Source organism: Syngnathus typhle, linkage group LG18, assembly GCF_033458585.1.
Source record: "Syngnathus typhle isolate RoL2023-S1 ecotype Sweden linkage group LG18, RoL_Styp_1.0, whole genome shotgun sequence".
NCBI classification, from domain to species: domain Eukaryota; kingdom Metazoa; phylum Chordata; class Actinopteri; order Syngnathiformes; family Syngnathidae; genus Syngnathus; species Syngnathus typhle.
Genome location: NC_083755.1, coordinates 2,664,385 through 2,683,605, shown reverse-complemented (window position 1 = coordinate 2,683,605; position 19,221 = coordinate 2,664,385). Strand labels below are relative to the sequence as shown.

At 48.9% G+C, this 19,221-nt stretch overlaps 2 protein-coding genes across 3 annotated transcripts; one reads left to right on the top strand and one right to left on the bottom strand.

Moving 5' to 3' along the window:
* Window positions 1-228: 228 nt before the first annotated feature.
* myo1d (myosin 1D) lies at window positions 229-15,912 on the top strand. 2 transcript variants are annotated; one of them, XM_061264067.1, is made up of 22 exons: window positions 229-704; window positions 3,773-3,981; window positions 4,286-4,379; window positions 4,443-4,608; window positions 4,677-4,730; window positions 4,801-4,896; window positions 4,961-5,077; window positions 5,148-5,351; window positions 5,436-5,581; window positions 5,658-5,772; window positions 5,849-6,019; window positions 7,118-7,188; window positions 7,502-7,576; window positions 7,649-7,781; window positions 7,843-8,009; window positions 8,486-8,693; window positions 9,924-10,147; window positions 10,430-10,481; window positions 10,634-10,738; window positions 10,813-10,926; window positions 11,314-11,468; window positions 15,017-15,912. In XM_061264067.1, the coding sequence occupies exons 1-22, from the start codon at window positions 610-612 to the stop codon at window positions 15,171-15,173; spliced, it is 2,928 nt and encodes a 975-aa protein (XP_061120051.1). In that variant the 5' UTR covers window positions 229-609; the 3' UTR covers window positions 15,174-15,912. The 2 variants fall into 2 exon arrangements, with proteins under 2 accessions (XP_061120051.1, XP_061120049.1); XM_061264065.1 differs by having other exon boundaries at window positions 230-704; window positions 10,430-10,568.
* A 551-nt stretch (window positions 15,913-16,463) lies between these two features.
* Window positions 16,464-18,721, bottom strand: cdk5r1b (cyclin dependent kinase 5, regulatory subunit 1b (p35)). Its single transcript, XM_061264601.1, has 2 exons — window positions 17,731-18,721; window positions 16,464-17,636 (listed from the first exon to the last, which is right to left on the bottom strand). The coding sequence occupies exons 1-2, from the start codon at window positions 18,630-18,632 to the stop codon at window positions 17,621-17,623; spliced, it is 918 nt and encodes a 305-aa protein (XP_061120585.1). The 5' UTR covers window positions 18,633-18,721; the 3' UTR covers window positions 16,464-17,620.
* Between the last annotated feature and the right edge of the window lie 500 nt (window positions 18,722-19,221).

Below are 19,221 nucleotides of genomic sequence, written 5' to 3'. Positions count from 1 at the left end.
ACGACGCAATTGCACCAGTATTGACTCGGCGCAACATTTTTTTTGCTGATCCAGTCGTTTTTTTTTTTTTTTAACTTCTCGCCCATCCAGTAAATGACCGCTTTAAGTCAGAGGGAAAATCCCACTTTTTTTTCCTTTTATGGTGACGGGCATACGTAGTTGCAGGCGCTCCCCCCCCATAAAATTCCTCCTCCCACATCTGCGTGGCCTACTTCTCAGTCATCGCCAAAGTATGAAGCGTAGACTGGGAACGGTGCTTTGTAAAAGAGAATGTCGCTGACAAAAAATAACAACAACAAAAACGTCCTCTTTCATGTTAGGGGCGTGGTTTGAGGTGAGCAAGCTGTGCTCCTATTGGCTACGACAGTCTCTCGGACGTCCACGAGGAGGATCAGCCCGTCCGCCTTGAGCTTGTGTGCCAGTGACTAAGACACAAGGATGCAATTGTAAACTTGACATGGTCGCTTCTGTGGACACCTAAACAAAACTTTTGCACAATTTGCTCATTCGAAAATGAGGGGGTGGAAAGTTGGCGTCGAGCAGTGAGGAGTAGGGACGGCTCACCTGGGGACGCACGTTGGAAGTTCGCAGGAAACTCAAAGCGAAACGATGGCCGAACACGAGAGCCTCGAGTTCGGCATGGCTGACTTTGTTCTTCTGGACAACGTGACCATGGAGGACTTTATGGCCAACCTCAAGCTCAGGTGAGCGACATTGTAGCTTTTTTTTTTTTTTTGCAACAGGTGTATCAGGCCAACAACCTGCCGGAAGTTCCATTTTGGGAGAGTCCAGTTAGTAGTGTGACGTCACAGAGGGGAGCCCCTCAAGTTTGACGTCAGGAAAGTATGATTTGGTTGACACTTGACCTGCTGGCTTTGATGTACCTGAGTTTAATGCTAATGCATTAGCAGGATATTCCCCATGATTATTTTAATATCAGTTAAAAAAAAAAAAAGCAAAACGTTTGTTATTGTTGCTGCAGTTTCTTTAAAGTCTTTAAGCAGTTTTTAAAGTGTCCTTAGAGTAAAGCTATTTACATGGTGACACAGCATTTGGCTGTTATGTTGCACACAAGTTGAACAAGCTACTTTTTAATTCTGTATTTTGTTTTTAAATGTTTTTAATTATTGTGTTTGTAAATACTCTTAAATATTGCCATCGTTGAACTCTTGAAAGAAAACAAAAATGCCGTTCACTTATTTTAGCTTATAAAACAATCACATCATGTATCACATTGCAGCTCAGTGCAATGAGAGATGAATCAAATTGATGTATTGCGACGATCCAAAAGATTATCATTTGATACCCCGACAATGAATGAACGTCTTGTGGGAAACATTTCGAGAGCGCTTGTTGATGTATTAAGCAGAGCTCGACAGTACGCACAGTAGCCAGACAGCGAGCAAGCCAACGCCGGGCCTCATTTTCCCGCCTCTTGCCAGGTTCTGTCTGCTCGTTTTCCGCCCCGGCGGTGGCGTGTGCGGCTTGTTATTTGCTGAGGGCGTCACCAAGCAGGAGCGCCTTTTTTTTTTTTTCATCTTCTCCTCGTATTGCCAGCATGTGTGTGAGGGACCCGGTGGGCACGGCTGTGGAGTTCAGCGGTTCTGGTCTAGTGACAAGACGGGAAATGGGCCCGGAGTGCACACCCATGCCTCAGTTTGAGCGAGTCCAACCTCGGAATAGCTTTTCTGGCCAGGTTTCCCGTCACTCCACGCCCGCCATGTTGCTTTGGAAAAGGACGGTTTGTGAGAGTGCAGCGCTGCCCGCTCCTTTGGGACAGATGGCCTGCGGGATAAGGGTTCTCCTTCCTGATTGGATGCCGCTCTCCAATGTCTTTGTAAGGCAGCGGCCCGCAAAGCAAATAATTACAGGATCGCCTGTTTGTTTTAGTCTCGCAGGAAGTCCCGGGAAGGGGGCGGGACCAGCGGCGTCTGGCACGAGTAAACCTCACCAAGCAGCCGCCGCGAGGTTTCGACAACATTCTCTCACTTGCTCTTCCAGTGGAATGGCATTTCTGGAATGAATCACTCGCAGACGTGTGTGCCCGTGGCCTTGTGAGAGCCTGGAGTGATTTGACCTTTGAACTCTGGAGAGTTTAAAGGACGACAGGAAGGAAAGTCGGCGTTTCCATCCCGCTGTTGCTCCTTGTGTGGCTTTTTTTAAGCACCACCTTCCTCCTTTCATCCACACAATGTCATTAAAGTAATCACGTGACCCGGGCGGGCCTTGTCCTTTTGTACCCGTCTTATCAGCTAAAGCGGCTCTGTTTACTTTCTCCCGTGGGCCTCCTTAGCAACAAAAGCGCCCCCGATAGCTCGCACGGGCCGCCTCTCAGACAACCTCCCCGATATAGTCGGGATTTGGCAACGGATGGCGCTTTGCGACTCCGTCTGGGCCCGCCTGCAGATTTCCTGCCTCTCCTCGACAACAGACGGATTCTTGCCCGCCGGGCCTGCCACGGTCCGGTCTCGCCGCAAGAATTTCCATACGAGCCTGAGTAATCGGAACCACATTACCGTTCTTATGTAAACACTAGCTGTGCTCGTGTTGTGTTATTCTGCACCCCCCAACAAAAAAAAAAGAATAGGCCTAAACATTTGGGCGAGCGTAATTAGCTTTGTAGAGTGCAGGCACAGCTGGACATGACAACTTTTGTTTTTTTTCTGACGGGCATCACGTCATCCGCGCCGGATGGGCAGAGATCAGCTTAAGCCCCTTCGGACTCCAAACGGGAGCGACTATGATGAAGTAGAACGCATGCAGATTATCTCCTGGCTCTTTATAATGCCTGATGTGACCCTGAAGTTGAAACCACACGTGTGTGATGAATGCACGCCAACAAGGACCAACAACTTTGTCAGTGTGAACATTTTATTTTTTTGTTCTGTTTTTTGGAATGGCGAGTCCAAAGATAGAAAGTCAAAACCGCACGCAGCAGTTTGGCCTGGGCGGATATTTTTTAATGGTTGACTTCTTTTATGACTTTTTCCTCACCACCATCCTTCCTCCTCCTCCCTCTTCCTTCCATCACCAAGTCAAATGTTAAACCGTTTTCTGCCTCCGATTGAGGCCGTAACAATGGAGCGGGCGCCCGGCGGTGGCGGCGAGCGAAGCCACAATGGAGCTTTGAGTGGGGAAGCGTGTTAGCGTAGCCCAACAATGCTCCTGTTCTGCTCCGGCTGCTATGGAGGCGTTTTAGAGCGCTGATCATGTTAGCTAACCTAGCATCATCACTTCTGTGACAAGACTGTGAAAAGACGTCACCAGCAGCCCTCAGCCCGGCTCGTTTGTCAAAGGGAGAGCGGTGAAGAAAGAGTCCATTCTTCTTCTGCATCCACCATCTGGGATCCGATTGCTTTTTTGGAAGAGGAAGGAAACGAAAGGTCAAGTGGTGGCCAGGAGAGCGAGGAAAGACCACAGAGAGCTTCTTAAATGATGAAGATGCAGCAGACCTTTTCTTAATTTTTTTTTTTTTTATTAACCTGGTGACTATCCCAACTGACTTTGTGAGATACGAGGTTACACAATAAACTGAACTTTGTGGTCCACATCCTCTTGGACTAACCTGAAAGACTTCAATTGTTTCTTTGTTATATATTAACAGTTTATCCTACTCAATAAAGTGAATAGTTATTGCTTGCTTGCATGATAATGGGGTAAAAAGAATACACCTGAAGTTTAAATGCACCATGCCTTAGAAAAGGCTGCAGATAAATATATTTAGCAATTTTACATTTAATGTATGTTCTTAAACGTTGCTTTTGGTCTTCAGATTTGAGAAAGGACGAATCTACAGTTACATCGGTGAGGTGGTGGTGTCGGTCAACCCGTATCGCTCCATGGACATCTATGGCCGTGACGTGGTGGAGCAGTACAAAGGTCGCGAGCTCTACGAGAGGCCACCGCACCTCTTTGCTATCGCCGACGCGGCCTACAAAGCTATGAAGAGACGCAACAAAGACACATGTATTGTCATCTCAGGTACACCATGAAGTGCAACGTGGCCATCAATGTTCTCTAACTACCAATGAAAAAGCACACCGTCCAAAACACTTTATTTGACCACCAAGGTGATTAAGCGACACCTTGTGGTCGGAAATGGAACTACACTGCACTTCTCGAGGTCTGCCATATAAACTAAGATAAATGTGTATTATATTTTTAGAGACACTCTAAGGTCTATAGTGCTGAGTCATTAAATATATATATATATATATATATATATATATATATATATATATATATATATTTTTTTAAATGGTGTGTCCCATTACTTTTGTTGCAGGGGAAAGCGGCGCCGGCAAGACGGAAGCCAGCAAGTACATCATGCAGTACATTGCCGCTATCACCAACCCCAACCAGCGGGCCGAGGTCGAGAGGTGAGTGAGATATAACGCCAACTGGCGAGCGGCAAGCGGGCTAACCGACTCCCTCCCTTGCAGGGTGAAGAACATGCTCCTCAAGTCCAACTGCGTCCTGGAGGCTTTCGGCAATGCCAAAACCAACCGCAACGACAATTCCAGCCGATTCGGCAAGTACATGGACATCAACTTTGACTTCAAGGGAGACCCCATCGGCGGCCACATCAACAATTACCTGCTGGAGAAGGTCGGCTCACTCGACGTGGAAACTCATTAGCGTCTGTCTTACTGACGCCGTTTGTTTTTCCTCGCCAGTCAAGAGTGATTTTTCAGCAAGAAGGAGAAAGGAGCTTTCACTCCTTCCATCAGGTCAGTTTGTTTACTTATTAAAAAAAAAAAAAAAATTGATCTTTGTGACGTGGTTTTTTTTTTGGTCAAGCTCCTGAAAGGAGCACCCGATGCTCTCCTGCGTACGCTGCACATCCAAAGGGACCCCAAACGCTACAACTACATCAAAGTGGGCGGCCAGATGAAGGTAATCGGGCGCAAGCGTGACATCATCAAGAACACGCCATCATCTCGCGCTTGGCCATCTGCAGTCGTGCATCAACGACGGCGCCGATTTCAAAGCCGTGGCCGACGCCATGAAAGTGATCGGCTTCACCGGGGACGAGGTCCTGACGGTCTACAAGATCCTGGCCACCATCTTGCACCTGGTAACGCCCCGCCCCCTTTTTTTTTTCCCCATTTCTGAATTTGTTTGACGAAAGAAACTCTCTCTTTCAGGGGAACTTGACGTTCGGTGTGGACGGCGACGTGACGTTGATCGAGAGCACCACGCTGGTGCCGGTGATGTCTGAGCTGCTTTCCACCCAGCAGGAAAACGTGGAGAAGGCTCTGCTCTTCCGCACCGTGGCCACGGGCCGTGACGTCATCGAGAAGCAGCATACGGCGCAGGAGGCCAACTACGGACGCGACGCCCTCGCCAAGGTGAGCTTTTTTTTTTTCCTTTTTTTTTTTTTTCCTTTTTTTCTTTTTTTTTTTCTGCTCACCCGTTGATCGTCCCTGAATCAGGCCATGTATGAGCGGCTCTTCTGTTGGATCGTGGGATGCATCAATGACATCATCGAGGTGAAGAACTACAACGCCAGGGTCCACGGGAAGGACACGGTCATCGGGGTGCTGGACATTTACGGCTTTGAGATATTTCCGAACAACAGGTTTGAGATGCCCGCCAGCAACACTTTTGACAAGGCGGCGGCAAAGAACTATTTTTTCTTTCTTTGCCGTCGTCAGCTTCGAGCAGTTCTGCATCAACTATTGCAACGAGAAACTGCAGCAGCTCTTCATCCAGCTGGTGCTGAAGCAGGAGCAGGAGGAGTACCAGCGAGAAGGCATCCCGTGGAAACACGTATGGCTCCACTTTCACTTTGGCGCAGATCCCAGAAACAATTTTTGCCTATCACGTCACGCTGCCCCCCGTTTAGATCGACTACTTCAACAATCAGATCATTGTGGACCTGGTAGAGCAGCAGCACAAGGGCATCATCTCCGTGCTGGACGAAGCTTGCATGAATGTGGGCAAAGTCACCGACGAGCTCTTCCTTCAGGGACTCAACGTCTTGCTGGCCAAGCACGCCCACTACACCAGCCGCAAGGTACACAAAATCACAGGTGCAGACTTCCTGTTAGAACACTAGAGGGCGCCAGCTGTCAGGAAGAGAAATGTAAGAGCAATGGATGATGTCATGTGGGAGGGGGGGCAGTGCAGATGTAAGTGCTTGGTAAACATCTGCTTGTCAGGAAGGTCACCTACAAAGGTGGAATTCAACATTAAATAAAATCATGCTAGCATTTTTGTTTTTTTTGTCCGCCCACTTGAGCTTGTTGAGTAATTAATCCCACTTCATTGATCACAAATAACAAAATAAATCGGATATTTTGTGGTCTACAGTTTAAAAAAAAAAAAAAAAATGAATCACTCCGTGCATTTAAGATGTCAACTTTATTATGCGCCTTGCGATGTTGTCATTGAAGTATCCTCTTTGTTCAACGGCGATGCCCCTCCCTTCCCTACTTTGTGTGCTCGTTATCCTGACCTTGTTTTATCACTTTCCGTCTACACACACACGCGTGCCATCACATTTAGTGAACCGGTGCCAAGTGCGTGTTAGCCTTCTGGGTTTTCACACCAGTTGAGGGCTGACGGGACTCGGGCCAACTGTGTTTCATGCTAACCGCTAGCGCAGTGGTTGTTTAGTTTCAAACTAATCGCTAACCGATTAATTGTTTCCAGATCTCGTTTAAGGTTTGTGTGACGTGCCGGTTGGCCGTTGTTATTTCCCGTCAGGCTTCCTCGCCGACATCACACCTCCGCTTACACATTGGTTTTTTTTCTCTCTCTGCGCTGTCTCTTTCCCTTGCCATCATTCCGGTATCCAGCTCGCTCCCCCGTGATCTCTTGTGGCCTCATTTGAAAGGCTTCGGCTCTCCTCGCCGGTCTTCACCCGCCGCCGCCACTTTCCGCTCCACTAAAGAAGTGTTGCCGTTTTTGGAATTTGCTCTTCTGCGACAACTTGAACACTCGGGTGAACACGGAGAGAATGACATCATCATCTTTTATTTACTTTCAGTGTCGAATGGGGCCAAAATGTATTCAAATGTGCAAATAGATGACCTCTCAAGCTATTTTCAAAACACGGTGTCATCATCCAATCATAATAAACAAATTCGCATCATCTGTTGTCTTTGTCCAGCTCTCACCGACCGACAAGAGTTTGGAGTTTGACCGAGACTTTCGTATCCGACACTACGCCGGCGATGTGAGGTGAGTACGCGCCACAAGTGTTTCAATGACATCATCAACTCGATGACAACCAAATGAAGAAATCACACGTGCTAAGCCTTCTTAACGCACTCGCCTCCAGCCCATTTGTGCTGTTCAAGAGCCTCCCAGGAGAGGGAGGGGGGGAGTGGTGGTTTTGATTGATCCCTTAGCAGCTACTTAGCGCCGCCAGAGCAGGCCTGCTATCGCGCAGGCCTGCTATCGCGCAACCGGACTCATTTAATAGGATTAACTTGTAGCAATAATGTGTTTGTGCTTCTTACCTGCCCCCCCCCCCCCCCCCCTCGCCGTGCAGCTACTCTGTGGTGGGTTTCATCGACAAGAACAAAGACACTTTGTTTCAGGACTTCAAGAGGCTGCTCTACAACAGGTATCACGTCTGCTTCAAGTCAGAAGAAAAATAACCACATTCTAAAACCTGTTTTTTTTGGGGGGTGTCCAGTTCCAACCCGGTGCTGAAGGCCATGTGGCCCGAGGGCAAGCTGAGCATCACAGAGGTCACCAAGCGGCCGCTCACCGCCGCCACGCTCTTCAAAAACTCCATGATCTCCTTGGTGGAGAACCTGGCCAGCAAGGTGATGATTTTAACACCCCGCCAGGCCCCGCCTCTTTTGCTCATTCGCCGCCCGTCTGCAGGAGCCCTACTATGTCCGCTGCATCAAGCCCAACGATGTCAAGTCGCCGCTGATCTTCGAGCGCGACCGTTGCCGCCACCAGGTGGAGTACCTGGGCCTGCTAGAGAACGTTCGCGTGCGCCGCGCCGGCTTTGCCTACAGACAGACCTACCCCAGATTCCTGCATAGGTAAAAAGAAAAAAATGAAGCAACTCTGTGAAAAATGCAAGTGCACTTGTTGTCTCGGCTTCTCCATCTGTTACGCTCACCCACCGGCCGGGCAGCAGGAGGTCACCTCGATTATATCACAGCTTCGGGCCCTGACTCAGCCTGCTAAATGTCGAGGAAAGGACGCGTGAGATGTTTTCAAGGCCCTGCCTGCTTTGTTCGCGGTGTCAAGTGATGTCATGGTTGAGCCGACAGTTGTGAATCACACGTCTCATTACGGGAAGCGGCCAATGAGGCGCTATCATTCACATCAGGCACTAAGTGAGATGACTAAGGCTGACTTTGCCCTATTACACCCAGACTTATTATCCCCATTTTCATACAGCTCCCAGGTGTCTTCATAAAATACCTAATACATAAGAATTTGTGACCATAACAAGCAAAAGCGTTGCTCCAATTTGATTTGGTGTGCCTAATCCTGTTTCCCACCCTCACAGGTACAAGATGATCTCCAAGTTCACGTGGCCCAACCACGACCTTCCCTCAGACAAGGAGGCGGTCAAGAAGCTCCTGCAGGGCTGCCGCTTTGATGACGACGTGGCCTACGGCAAGACCAAAGTATTTGTGCGCACGCCGCGCACGCTCTTCAACTTGGAGGAACAGCGTGCCGAGGTGCTCCTGAGGATCATCCTGTTCCTGCAGAAGGTGAGAGGGTCCACTTGGAAAGAAAGGCCCACTGATGTGCTTCCCCCATGTGACCAAAATGAATATTTAATAAATTCCAGTGCACCAGAGCACATCCCAGTAAGTGTGTGCCTGTCAAAGCAGCGTGTCCCATAGATTCCCCTGGGGAATTCTCCACCCCCACCTCGCCCGCCACCTTAATTGCTTTCCAAAGCCTTTTCTCCTTCTCCGGTCTCGGGGCATTAGCTGTCAGCGTGTCCAAGACTTTTTTTTTTTTCTTTTTCTTTTTTTTAATTCCCTGTCGCCTTCTCCTTCGCAAATGGTCTTTATTCAGTAGATTGGGAAGTCAAATCCAGCTTAAGGAGACTTGACGTGACATCCAGACCGATCATTTTGTTACTGTGCGGTGGGAACCTTTGCCTTAGCTCGGGTGTAAAAGGAACTGGTCAATTCCTTTTCTTGCCATTGTAAATCCTGACAAGAGCGCAGTTAAAGCTCTCCCTTTTATGGGTAAATATGGAGGGCTGCGCCATCTGGGGGCGTCTTCAACGGGGCCTGATTAGACTCACCTTCGGTCCCCAGGGTGCTGTCTCGCCGCCATGTTGGAGCGCGCGAGAGCGTGAGAACCCCCCCCCCTCCAACCCCCACCTTAATGAGAACATTTCAACAGTAATGTGATTTATCGTCACTTGATGCTCTTTTATTTGATTGCCCCTCCCCTCCAATTGACCTCCATGGCGCCCGCCCCCGCCCAACCACCACTTCCCACAGCGTTCAGCTTTAATTAGTGATCTGCTTGGATAAACACAGGGCAGAGCAAAGCATTTTTTTGAATAAAATATCACTATGAGTGCCGTAGACATCTCAGATTTATTTTAAAAATGCTTTATGTCTCCTTTTTGTCATATACGCGTGACAATGAGAACAAAACCTACTCGGCGGCACGATTAAAATCAGAAAAATTCCCGTCTGTCAATGCGGCGGTACCTCATCTCGCCGGGATAATTGGCAGTGTCGGGAATGAGACAGATTAGCCGTTGGCAACGTGACTCCTCATCCTCCTCTCCAATTATGACAGCGAACTCATCAGGTGAAGACCACCTCCTGCGCCTTTTTAATATTCATGCGCTGGAAATGCGCTTCCTCCTTGCCGCCAGTCACCCACGCAATGAAATATTCATGATCTCAATCATGAGTGTTAATTTCATTTGCTTCTTGTGTGTGTGTGTGTGTGTGTGTTGGCATCGCCAGATCTGGAGGGGCACCATCGCCCGCATCCGGTACCGACGTATGCGGGCGGCCCTGGTCATCCTTCAGGCCTACCGCCACTACAAGGTCAAGTCGTACATCCGCGAGCTGAACCGCCGCTTCCACAACGTGCGTTCCATGAGGGACCTCGGCCGTCACGTCAAGTGGCCCACGCCGCCCAAAGTGCTGCGCAAGTTCGAGGAGGCGCTGAGGAACATCTACAACAGGTACATGCGAGGGGGCGGTTATCGCAAAGAAAACAAAATGCAGCTTCTCGGTTGGGGTTTTTTCAAAGCTGGCGGCGGCGGGGTTGACCCCTAAACCGCTGGAGACTGACAAGTCCTCAGGTTTGTTTTCTCCTCCAAATGCGGCCCTTTGAAGCAGGTTTCTTTGTGCTCACACTGGGAATGGATTTTTTTTTTCCCCTTTCATTCCCTTCAGCGAGAACTTTGCGGTCGATTTTCCACTACTTTAATAAGATGTTTTGTTGTCTTTCTCCCTTTCTGCAGGTGGTGGGCTTGGACAATGATCAAGGGCCTCAGTGCAGAGGAGACCCTGCAGGTGAGGGCGAAGGTGGCCTGCCTGGAGGCCCTCAAAGGCCACAGGGTGGACTTGGGACTACAGCGAGCCTGGGAAGGAAACTACCTGGCGAGTAGCGGCACTGCTATCTATGCAGAGAAGTCAGATCTCAAACCTTTGTGTTTTTTTTCTAGAAGCGAGACAGCCCTGATAGCACGGCGTCTTTCACGTTGGTCTCCAGCGAGCTCCAGCGCAAAGACAAATTCATGCGGGTTCTCTTTGCCTGCAACGTACGCAAGGTGGCTGGCTGGCAAACACGCAACGGCGACCTCGGCACCCCCAAAGCCGGAATGACAAATCTGGGTTTTCACAGATCAACCACTTCCACAAGGCGGAGGACCGAGCCGTGCTTATCACCGACCGCCACCTGTACAAGATGGACCCCCTCAAGCAGTACAAACCCATGAAGAGCATCCCCCTTTACAACGTACGACGCTTTCATTTCCATCCACGTGCTAAAAAATATTGGTGCTAAGTGCTAAGCTAACACCTGTGCAAAAACAACATGGGTGCCGTCTCGGTTCCTTTCCCTCCGTTGTCATGCCAACATCCCAGGAGACGGTGTCGCCATGGCGACCGAGTGGATCAGCTGATGTCTGGCGGCGAACGATGCTCTTCCTCTTTCACTTTCCCGGAGAGAGTCGTTCATCTCCTTTTTCTGCCTTTTACCTTTTTTCTTTCCTGCTGTGCGGCCATTTTTGTTAAAAAAACAAGTTTCTATTAAACAACAAGATGTATTGTAATGTATGTGAGCAAGGAATGTCGCAGTGGCTTTTGCACGCATATTTGACACGACAACATTCTACCTTGACAGGTGACGGGCATGAGCGTCTCGCCGGACAAGGACCAGCTAGTGGTTTTCCATACCAAGGACAGCCGGGACCTGGTGGTGTGCCTGCAGGGCCTGGTGCCTGCCAACGAGAGCCGCATCGGGGAACTAGTGGGTGCCCTGCTCAGCCACTTCAAGAGGTAACGTGTCTCCTTCTCCTAGTATGACATTAGCATTGTTGTTAGCCAGCTAGCAGCAGAGTGAGAGGAATTCTGTCAAGGAAAAAGTAGCATCTGTGTAGATTCTCAGCTGGTCACACACAAATGCCAAATGAAAATACTGGCAAGGAGCTGCTGTAGGCCACAGCTTCCGCCGAGAAGCTCACACTGAAGAAAGCGGCATCTCACAAGGAGCTACATTTGTTTTTCTTTCATGTGCCGCCCCCTCCCCTCCTCCAATCCCAGCCCCACCTCAGCCTCACTTGACTCCCCCCATTTCATTTCTGTGGAGGATATGAAATATTTAAAGATCTCCTGCTGCAGCTGACTATTTTTAGAGCACACGCAGCCTCCCCCGTTCTCTCGCTTTTATGTGTATTGGAAAAGAACAGTGTGGACTGAAGTGACGGGACGTAGCTCTGTAAGCAATCGATCGGATAGGAAGTCGGAGGAGTCCAAATCTCGTTGCGGTGGGGGGGGGGGGGGGGGGGGGGGGGGGTCAGCGCTTGTCCTCGTTAGGGTTACGGCAAAGATGGACCCATCACAATTGAAAAACCATTCACACTTCGTAAACACTTTGGTACACCTAAATGAGAAGCGGTTCAACCATCTGCTTTATTATTATCATCGATCAGCAAACCTTCATTGATTAAGGTGCCTTAAAGTACCGTGGGATTCTCCCGACACGCCATACAATCAAAGTCCGTTCCACATTGCACCTAAAAGGTGAAGATTGAAACAGGGGGCATGTCAGCACTTTTGGAAGTGCATTTTAGCCTGCACCCGACCTAGACGCACACAGAGAGACAGAGAGAGAGAGAGAGAGAGAGAGAGAGAGACAGAGAGAGAGAGAGAGAGACAGAGAGAGACAGAGAGAGAGAGAGAGACAGAGAGAGAGACAGAGAGAGAGAGATGATTTGCTGTTCCTCACCAAGGTCACAGCGCTTTTCTGCTGAATCGAGCCTTTCTTCTTTACTGATGCAAGCGATGCACTCCTCTTTCCGCCATCCCCCTTGGCCTCGCCTTTCCTTCTTACTTTCTTGGAGCACTGTCAGTCCCGCCCCTCTGCTCTCGCCCTCCATCTTGCATTCTCTCCTTTTGTCTATTTCCATCCTTGCCTTTTTTCCTATCAGCCTCTCTCCCCACTCGTCCCTCCTTTTACCCGTTCCCCCCATCCGCCCCGCTCTCTCGCTTCCTAATCCACTTTGCCTCCTCACCCATCCCCCTTTTCTTTCTTCCCCCTCCATGTTCCCTTTCTTCCCTCAAGCCACCAGCTCTCTTTTGTTTTTCACCTGACATTCTTTCCCATTCGTCTTTTGCCCCCCCCCCCCCCCTTTTTCCTCTCGTTTCCTTTCCGGGTGCGCTGCGGATGCAGTTGCCATGACGACGGCTGCTTCCATGTTTGTCTGATCAGTAAGCAAGCCGTCTTATTTATTCCGAGTTTTCCCCCGTTGGGGGTGTGTTCACTTTTGTGGCCAAACATTTCAAGGTCAGCACAGTGACATCATTCAATCGCTATGACCTGCACCTTACTCACACTTTACGAGCGTCCATCTTTAATGGCCGCCATCTTCCTCTGTGTGACCTCCACGGGTGCGCACCTTCCGCCCAGCAACAGTGGTTCTACCTCCCCCCCCCCCAGGCCCAAGTACGATTAGCTCCATCGTCCGCCACCTCTCCAGCATAGCTCTTTGCGTGTCACGCTCGCCTGATGACCTCATTTCCTCAGCGTCATCCATCACGTCGGACACCTTTGTCATGCTATAGCGCCGCCGCCTCCTTGGCGAGCCTCACAGGTGTGTCATTTTCTTTCTCTCATCTGACAACCTTCTGCGTAGAGACTTTGTTTGGTCCGCCAGCTTCCTTCTACATTATAAAAGTATATATAATGTGTTTTTCTTTTTTTTAAATGGGGAAAATGACACGACTCATTGCAAATTGTTAGCCATCTAATGGCGTTTTTCATCATATGCTAGCATTAAGCTAGTAGGGGCATCCTTAATTTGTTTTTCACAAGCAAGGTGTCATTCTTTATTTTTTCAGTCGATGTGATTTTCCTGATCAATGAGTAACAGTAACAGCGGCAACACATTGGCACAAAAGCTCATTCGAGACTCCCCGCCGCCGTCGCCATCTGCCAAGTGTGACCGTCCCCTTCCAGAGACAGATGCCGGCGCTTTTTGTGCATTTCCGGTTCTGCCTCACCTCCCACTCATCCGCCGAGGCAGCCCGTTTGTTTAAGCGCAGCCCGTGTGGATTCCCGGCAACAGCTGTTCATTGGCACGCGGCGTTCACCCGCTGGAAGACGGCCACTCGATTTCCACATGTCGCAAGCTCCCGCGGGGTCACGTCACGTGTCGGCCCTTTTGTTTTTGCCCTCTTTGTTGTTTAAATGCGACCAAGTCACAACAAACAGGTTAAGAAGGCAACACGTGAGCAGCCTCCACCATGCATGAATAAAATAAGAAGCCAATGACGCTCATCAAAAAACATCACCTTCTGCTGTTTGCAAGTGTAAATGCCCGAGGTGGCAAAAACATGCTGTGGAGTCAAACAAAAAAAGATTTGAATCAATTAAAAAAAAAAAACTCCCTTTTCCTTGAATTTCGCCGATATGAAACACAAAATGTCTCCCTGTGAGATTTGAATTTCCCAACTTGCTCTATTTTTTGCTCAGTCAGCAGAAACACACGAATAACAAGTAGGATGAATTTCTAATTAGCATTTCCGTTCTTCACGTGCCCTTTGTCAGACTCGCGCGCCGTGTACAGTAGAAACACGCATGCTAATTAGCTGCGCATAAATCAAACTAATGCGGAATAATCCACAATCTGCGCTCTTAATCCTTCACGGGGATTATAACCTTTTGATTGGCCTTGAATCTTTGTAATTGTAGTTAAGAGAGCAGAGGGGGGGGAGACTGTTGGTCCCCGTCCAAAGTTGTGAAACGTGAGCTCATGCTGCAAAGTCAAACAACAGCGACAGGATGTTTGGTGGTTAAAATGCGATTGGGGGGAAGGAAAGAATTGATTTTCTAGTTTGAGAGCCCAGTCAAGTGAAAGTCTGCCTTGGGGGAGGTCACAGCAGCTCAGGCGGGAGACAAAGATCATCCCGTGTGACCATAAAAAGAAGCTTTTTGTTCTAAATTCTGTTTATCGACACGTTGCGATTTCATTGTGTGATTTATTTCGAGACCAGTGTGTGTGTGTGTTTCTGTGTGTAATCCTCAGTGTTTGCCCTTCACGCCAAACACAGCATCCCTCTGGCATTTCACTAACACACACACACAAAGTACCTTTGGCTGGCGGCCATGACAGATGGAGGAGTTGGGCTGGTGGAGGTTGCCATGGTAACCAGCAGCGACTTTTCCCCTACGCTCCGACTGAAGCTAGATGCGGTGGCTCTGTGGAGGCGTGCCGTGTGGGAGGCGTGTTTGTGTTCATGATTTTGTGTGTGTGTCAGAGACATGTTGTGGTTGTGTAACAAGTCGCTGTCATCAGGTGATGTGTTTGTGTTTTTCTGTGCGACAGCGAGCGTAGGAAGCTGCAGGTGAACGTCAACAGTCCCATCCACTGCAGCATGAACGGCCGCAAGTGCACGGTGGTGGTCGAGCCCAAAATCAACCAGTCGCAGCCAGACTTCACCAAGAGCCGCTCCGGCTACGTGCTAGCCGTCCCCGCTAACTAAACGGCGGCCGGCGACGACGAAGCCCCCCAGCAACCCGGGAAGGTGATTGACTCGTTTGTTTGTTCTGGGCCCGGTTTACTGAATCGTCCAATCACAGCGTTGAAAGGTTCGCACTGCTGGATCCATCCACTCGAGACATGTTCTTTTCTCTTTCTTTTTGTTTTTGTTTGCCGAGTGCAATATTGACTTTGTTCTGTTGTCAATCTGAGAATAAGTTGGGTATAAATTAACGAAGGGTTTAGAAGTGTTCATTTGAAATGATTGTCCATGCCAAAGGCGTTTGTTGATTTTCTTTTTTTTAGTTGGGCTGTGTTGAGCACGTCCGAAATTTAAGGAAATTAAAAGTTAGACATATTTAAAATATCCACGCTAAGAGAATCCCGATGTGCTAAAATCCAAAGCCCTCGATGTGTGACAAAGTCGTAAAGGGAGCCAAAGGTCGTCGACTTGACCGTTGGCCTTTTTTTTTTTATATCAGCCTTAGAAGTGACTCGCCATCATGCCAAGTTTTTTCTCCTTCCTCCCTCCCCAAAATCCCAAATTGGAAAGCATCCATGTCACATGACCCCCCTCCCTCCCGTGTTGCATGTGTGCCAACTGCGCGTCTTCCCTCGCCATCGCTCCTGCATGCGCCAAATTGCTCGCTGTTGGTTATTTATTGTGTCTGACGTGCCTCATTTGATATCCTCTCTGCTTACATTTGTCATATTCTCATAGCAATAAACAGTAACATGCAGTACTTTTGCAGTCTTGTGTACAAATGTTTTCCCCAATGACTTGAGTGATATCGGATCTCACTCGTTATCGCCATGACAACGTCGCGTCCCGCCGGGCGGGCCCTTTAATTGTCTGACGCTGCTGACTGGTTAGTACTGTTCGACCTAATTGACTACCTAGCGTTTTTACGGAAAGCAAAAAAGCCACCCACGAGTGGAACAATCAGTGCATTTTATTTGGATTTTATCTTCATCACAGTACAAAAATAAATGAAAATAAGCCAAACCGAGACGTGATATCAGGAACAACAACTGTTTTTTTTTTCCCCCCTGTTTTTTGTTGTTGAAAAATCTAAGATTTTAATAAGCCCCTCCTCCCACAATGGTCTGTACACGCACACACATTTGCACCACCGCTATTTATCTACAAGTTACGCAACAACAGACACAAAATGATCAGTTTTTTCCAAGGGTTTTTTTTTCCCTTCAATCTTGACTTTTTCTTGATGAAGAAGATGCTTTTAATTTTTTTTTGTTGAAATGTGCTTTTTGCTTTTGTTTATCTCTTTGGGCACATTTCCGCTAAACAGGACAGTTGAAGTAGAAGAGGAAGATAAAAAAAAGAAAGATTCGGGGGGGGCAGTGGGGGGGGGAATCTTTCAAACACGGTAGACTCCAGTGATGTATTATCTTTCAATGATGCGCATAAAAGCCTCCGTCGTAATCTTCAAATGTGACCTCCCCTTTTAAGCACACTTGTAAGCCTTCCCTCTGTCGATAGACTTTATCAAATACTCATCAAATTTGATGCTGGCAATAAAATACAGCGGAGAAATGTGACCTCTAAAATATAAAAACTCAAACTGTTCGGGTAATAAAAACAAAAGGCACACAAAATCGACCCTGTGCGTGTCTAAGCAGCTGAGTAGGACAGATTATAAAAAAATAAATAAAAAAAAGTATCACCAATGAAGCACTTTTTTGACTTTTCACTCCACTTTATTCCAGTTGTTTTGACATCGTGGCGGTGGTGCTGGTCCGATTATTCCTGCGCGTCACCCGCGATAAATCCCTGACACTCAACCAGAAGCAATCTTAATTCCCCACGAAAGATGATAAGCTCAAGCTAAAATGTTCATTGACGTGTAATGAGCTAAAGTCATTCGAGTGAGTAGATATCAGTGGAAGGGAGAGTGTGATGGAGGATATGGCACTCTTAACTGTCCATGATGAGCACGCTAAGTAGCAAAAAAAAAAAAATCAGCTTAGCAGGCAGAGCTAAAAATCAACACGAACGCAGATCATCAAGTCCAAAGAAGACGACGTTGCGCTAAAGTCGCCGGCACACGTGCAAAATACATGTCATTCTAACCATCATCATCAAGTATTACAATGAAAATGAGCTTTTTCCAGAAGAGCCGTAAAGAAAAAGCAATAAATAAGCTCCACACAGGTGTGAAAACATCCACTAAATTGTCATAATAGGGAAAAAAAAATACAGTCACCGTCTTCTGGTTGAGAAAAAGTCAGATAACGTAACAAATCTTTCCCAGCGTTCACTGCTTTGTCTGCTCCGAGAGATCGCCGGCCTCCCTCCTTAAAAAGAGAAAAAAAAATCCCCAAGCCTTAACGCCGCAGCTGACGTTCCGTCCCGGGCTCATCAAAGTCCACGCGAGTCCGCATAGACCGGGAGAGAGGATTTCATGGCCGTGGCGTGACGACGAACAGCAGTCAGGCGATGGCCCTCCTGCAGGAACAAAGCTCAGACTCAGAATACTCGATGGGGTTTAAGTCAAAAGCCATTTTCAAAGACTAGATTGCATGCATCCCCCCCTCCTCACCGGTCCAGGCCGATAAGCAGGCGGCTGCGCTCCTCTTCCTTCTGGCTCTCGTTCTTGAGGTCGGCAAAGACCTGCGTGAAGTAGTGTGGGTCCGAGTTGATCTGCAGCATCTTGGCGCTCATCAAGTCGATGATGGACAGGCAGCGGTCCCAGAAGGCTTCCTTGGAGCTCTCCACCAGGAAGGGCTTGAGCGGGTAGGAGATCTCGTTGCCCATGTAGGAGTAGGACAGGTAGAGGCAGGTGAGCAACACGGCTTGTAGCTCGTGCTCGCTGGCCACCTCGGAAGAGACCACGTCGCGGCACAGCATGTAGACAAAGACCACGTTGGCGGGTGTGATGAAGCCCTGGTCCTGCCACCCCTGCAGCAGCAGGGAGCGGTCCACGCTGCGCAGCCACAGAACCGGCTCGGTGGGCGATAGGTGCTTGAGGCGGTAGCAGCGCCGGCATAGGAAGTCGCCCAGACAGCGCAGAAGCTCACTGGTGGACGCCTGCACGATCACCCGCTTGGGGGTCCCGGGGGCGGCGGCAACCACCGCCGGGGCCGGGGCCTTCTTGACCGAGGAGTTGTCGTTGGAGGCCTTGTTGCTCGGAGTGCTCTGGTCCTGCGTGAAGGACGACAGGTTGGCGCACGACTGCGACTTCTTCAGGTTCTCATTGTTCAGGTGGCTGACGTTGTTCTGGTAGGTCCCGTTGGGCTGCACCTTCTTGGAGCCCTTCTTCTTAGCCGACACAGCCACGATGCGCTTCCACGGCAGCACGTTGATGAGCGAGTGGCGCTTCAGGCCTTTGTCCTTGGCGTTCTTGCTGTTCTTTACCGCCGTGTAGTGGCCCACCGTGGCCGGCCCATCCTCAAACAGGGCCGCCTTGCGGTAGCTGGGCGACAGGGAGAGCACGGTTCCCATGGCGACGGCGGCGAGGAGACGGCGCAAGATCTCGGGAGGGGACGGCGAGCGTCCTGTCTTGTCGCTCGTTTTTTCACTCTGCGGATGGCAGCTGCCGGAGGCCAATCGGATCAATAATTAGACCAGTCAAGGCGACCATGCATTGCTTATACAGAAACGAAGCCCTGTTAGTTAGGGACCAAGCAGCTAGCCGTTAACTGCTAATTGGCTCTGAACTTCCTAACCTTTCTCTGTATCATCTTGAGATGTTTACCACCCTACATTCAATGGGATCTAGAATCTTCCATCACATTGCTGTTCCCGTTAATACAGCTAGCTAAAACGAATTGAGAATTGGCTTAATACTTTGTGTGTCTTGGCATGAAGGAATTGACAATAAAGCTGACTCTGACTCTGACATGTATATTTCCTTTCACTCCTATTTTTTTTGTCCCTGAGGGTTATTAGCAGCACTGACTGGACTCTGCAGCAGCGTTGGAGTGATTCATTTAGAAACACACACACACGCGCGCGCGTAAATCTTGCCATAGAGATAATGGAAGATAATCACACTCAACAATATACCATATGTTTTTCCTGACTGAGCCAC

Excerpts from the sequence above, each read along its gene's own strand:
- myo1d (XM_061264065.1), top strand. The coding sequence starts at position 610 with ATGGCCGAACACGAGAGCCTCGAGTTCGGCATGGCTGACTTTGTTCTT. Across the intron at positions 8,694-9,923 it reads TCATCCTGTTCCTGCAGAAG|ATCTGGAGGGGCACCATCGC; the intron begins GTGAGAGGGTCC and ends TGGCATCGCCAG. Across the intron at positions 10,148-10,429 it reads CTGAGGAACATCTACAACAG|GTGGTGGGCTTGGACAATGA; the intron begins GTACATGCGAGG and ends CCCTTTCTGCAG.
- cdk5r1b (XM_061264601.1), bottom strand. The coding sequence starts at position 18,632 with ATGGGAACCGTGCTCTCCCTGTCGCCCAGCTACCGCAAGGCGGCCCTG.